This window comes from Varanus komodoensis, unplaced genomic scaffold (genome assembly GCF_004798865.1).
Source record: "Varanus komodoensis strain SLA01 unplaced genomic scaffold, ASM479886v1 scaffold8, whole genome shotgun sequence".
NCBI classification, from domain to species: domain Eukaryota; kingdom Metazoa; phylum Chordata; class Lepidosauria; order Squamata; family Varanidae; genus Varanus; species Varanus komodoensis.
Window position 1 is genome coordinate 36,466,839 of NW_025336481.1, and position 3,785 is coordinate 36,470,623.

A 3,785-nucleotide genomic window follows, 5' to 3' on the forward strand; every position below is an offset into this window, starting at 1 on the left:
CTCGCCTGCTCCCCCCACCGGCCCACCCCACCCCACCCCACCCCATCCCACCCCACCGCACCGCACTCCGCTGGGAATCCTGTCGGGGGAAGGAGCTGGCGGGAGGCTCTTGGGCGCCGGGCGCCCCTCGCGTGCGGGTGTCGCCCGCCGAGCGATTGGCCTATTGTTGCCATGCTAATGAGGCGATTAGGCTGTTGGTAAAAGACTAGCTTGGAAAAGGGGAAAGTTTCGACCATTAGAGGGAGATCTCCGAGCGGGCACGGGAGATCGCCTCCTCCTCCTCCTCCCCCCCCCCCCCCTTTTCCTTCTCCCCACCCCCCCCCGCCGGCCCCCCCCCCCCCCCTGGGGGGGGGCCCCGCCGGGGGGCCGGGGGACTCCCCCCCCCCCCCCCCCCCCCCCCCCCCCACTTTTCCTTCTGCTCAAGCTCTCCAGCGGGCGCGCTCTGCATGCCAGAGGAGAGCGCAAGGCAGGCAGGCAGGGCAAATCAGCCGCCTCTCTCTCTCTCCCTCTCTCTCTCTCTCTCCCTCTCTCTCTTTCTCCGTCTCTCTTGTCTCTCGCCACGCCAATCCATGAAAATGCTTTGGAAACTGACGGATAATATCAAGTATGAGGAATGTGAGGTAAGCGCTTTCCCGCGGCTGGGGCGCCCTTGAGAGACGAGGACCCCCGCTAGCTTCCACCCGCGCCCCGCCATCCGAAGCCAGTGCCATGGCGGTGGAGGCGGCGGGAGGAAGCACCTTGCAGCCGCCAGCCTGCTCTGGAGGGCAAACTTCTGCGCTGGGCTCCTTGGCAGCCCTTCCAGCTGGAGCGAGACGAGGGCAGCCAGGGGCACTGACGGGGGCGGCAGCTTGGCAGGACGGCTTAGAAGCAGCAGCAGCAGCAGCAGCCTCGGTCGCAGTAGACCAGGAGGGGAGGGAAGCTCGGGATGCATGGACCTTTTTGCGGAAGCAGCTTTGCCCCAGCAGCGGCGGGGGCGGGCTGGGAGAAAAGAAAAGAAAAGGGAATGAATGAGTCAGGCGTCTGAATGCTTGGGTGCGAGGAAGGCGGCAGGACAAAGAGAAGCCCGGCCCGATTCAGCAGAGCGGTGGCCGAAGATCTCCCGGGGAGATCCACAGGTCCGCCGAGCCCTGGCGCGGGACCCCCGTCTCCCCGGCTTGGCCAGTTGTCACTTCCGCGTCGACCCTTGCGCGTGCGGGCGCCGTCCTTGCTCCTCTTCGTCAGTCGATTAGCGCTTGATGAGAGCAGCGCGGCTGAGGCGCACGCCTTTCAAACTCAGATGCCGCCTCGAAGGCGTTGCTATTGGGAGACGCCCGGAGCTGAGACGGTACGGAGGGTGGCGTCTTCCGCATGCGGGGCGAGGGAGCCGTCTGCCCGCCCGCCCGCCCGGCATGCGGCGCATCGCTGGCCACGGATACAGGGATGCGCGCACACTCACACGCATATATGCAAATGCATGTATGTGTACAGACGCATCTCTCTCTCTCTCAATATACGTCTCTCTGTGTGGGTGTGTACACACACACACACACACAACGAGAGAATTCTGGAGAGGTTTATACTTGATAAAAGGTTTAGCATGTGGTTTAATACAGTGGTGTGTTTAAGGAAATGTTTCGATGGATAAACAGACAGATGAATAGGATGGACTGTAGGAGTGAAGGCAAGGATGGTTAGTGAAAGAAGCGCATCTCGAAGTTGTTAGCAACACAGTTGACACGGTTAAATGATTCAAGAGGGTCCGGTTTCCCCCCGCTGGTAGATCGCAGAGACAATGCCGTCCTAAACCGATCTTTCTGCAAGTCTTTTTCCCTGTCCAAAAATATTGGTTTTGTGGGTCTTTGTTTGCCTCACCAGTCTACTGGACCGGTGTGCGGTACACACACCCACGCGTGGATGCACGTAAACCACACACGCACGCACACGGTTGCTTCCTTCGTGCTGCGCACACGGCAAAATCCGGCGAGTGACAGATTCAGAAAACAAATGTGGTTTGGTGTTGGGATTTATGACCCCTTTGCAGGGGCAAGTTTGTCTACAAATGTCAGAATAGGAGCTACAGGCGTGCGGCAGGAGAGCTCCTTTTCACTTTAATACAAGGGACTGAAAAAGATGTGTGGTTTTCTCTCGCGCGTTCTTTTCCTCTCCTCCCTGTCTCTACACACGACCCCAAACAGTCGTTTTAGGGGGAAAGCCATTTATTTTTCGGTGTTCAAGGAGCAGCACCCGTGGCTGTGGATTTGCGTGCAGAAAGAAGTCTTTTGTCACGGTTGTTTTCTCTCTTGCGGCTCCAGACCCAGGTGGTAAACAAGTCCAGCGGTCGGGAAGGCTTTTGGGGGTGCGGGGTGGGGGGCTTGAATGATCTCTTCTGTAAGGAAAGGCTCAGCTGCACGGCTTCGGTTAAGGGCAGCCTGCAACTGACGGAAACGCCTGAAACTGACTAGGAAAGCTTGAAATTGACTAGGCTTCCAATCCTATCGAACCTGCGGGATTTACTTCCAAGTAAACATGCCTAAGGCGGCACTGCTGGACACGTTGGAGGAAATAATCCTTTTTTTTTTAAAGTCTTATAATAGCACAACTTTGAGAAGGTGAAAGTGCTCTTGGCTTGACTTAGACTCGCTTCAACGTTTGTTTAATACGATTTATTCTGGAAGGGAACTTTTCGTGCCTCCATTCTCATTTCCATCAAGTCGGGGTTTTTAAAATACACACCTCCGTGCTTCTCCGCTTGCTTTTTTGGCCGCGAAGCTACGGTGCTCCTCTCGGAAGGCGGGGAGAGGCTCGCAGGCGCGCGGGTTGCGCCGGCGGAGGTGCGCGCGCGCGCGCTCTGGCGTGGTTCGGGCGCCGGGAGAGTTTTGCCGGGACTTGCTCGCTCGGCGGCAGAGCGCCTGTTGTTATGATAAGCCGGCAGGAGAAGCGGCGCGGCGCGGCGCGGGCCTGTCTCCTCACTGGCTGCGAGTCGCCCAGCCAGTTGGACGGGTTGGGCCGAGTCTGGGAGCCCGAGCTTGTCAGGGCCAGCCTAGCGCCAGTCGCCTCCCTTTCCTCCTGCCCTCCCCCCTCGCACTTCGCCACCCCTTTCCCCGATCCTCGGCCCCGACGGGGGAAAGCGCCGTGGGGCTCCCAGGACGAGGAGAGCCGCTCCGCCGCCGGTGTCCCCGGCGGGGCCTGAGCCGCGAGGGGCGACGGGGATTCCGCGCGCGGCGCAGGGAGCCCGGGGCTCCGGCGAGGCCCTGCCCCTGTCGCCGCCGCCGCCGCCGCCGCCTCCGGGCCGTCGAGTCATGGACGTGACGCAGCAGGACGCCGCCGGAGAGGAGCAGCCGGGCCCGGCCGAGCACGGGCCGCTGAAAGGCGCGGGCGCCAAGCCGGGCTCCGAGAGCGGCGCCTCCGGGGCCAAGAGGGGGCCCGGAGTCCCGGAACTGCTGGCCCTTCCCCTCGAGGTGCCTTCCTTCGGCCGGCAGCCGCCGCAGCAGCTCGCCGAGGTGCGCCCCGCGCCTCTGCTCCGCGCCGGGGCCTCCGCTTCCCTGCTCCCCCTCGCGAGACGCGCCCGGCCTCTGCTCCTGCCCCCTTCTCCCGAACCTCGGCCCTGCCCGCTCCGCTCCTCTCCTCTCCTCTCCTGGGAGATTCCCTCCGTCCCCGGCCTACTGCTCCGTCCGCCTGCCCTCCTCCTTCCCCTCCCGCCTTCCTCTACCGCGGGTCCCCAGCCGCCTCTTTCCCGAGCCCTTCGCCTCCCTTTCTCCCGCTGGCCTCCTTCGCCCCGTCTGCAGCTTGTCTTTTGCGGCCTCGCC

The 3,785-nt window shown here is 62.3% G+C and overlaps 1 protein-coding gene across 2 annotated transcripts in view; it reads left to right on the forward strand.

Annotated features, from left to right (window-relative positions):
• Positions 1-563: 563 nt before the first annotated feature.
• The window catches only part of TFAP2A (transcription factor AP-2 alpha), a 21,673-nt gene continuing 18,451 nt past the window's right edge, over positions 564-3,785 (forward strand). Inside the window, exon 1 of one of the 2 annotated variants that reach the window (XM_044455367.1) lies at positions 564-620. In XM_044455367.1, coding sequence (XP_044311302.1) covers positions 570-620 — 51 coding nt within the window. In that variant the 5' untranslated portion in view covers positions 564-569. The remainder of the gene's footprint in view (positions 621-3,785) is intronic. The other variant, XM_044455366.1, reaches the window with a different exon arrangement.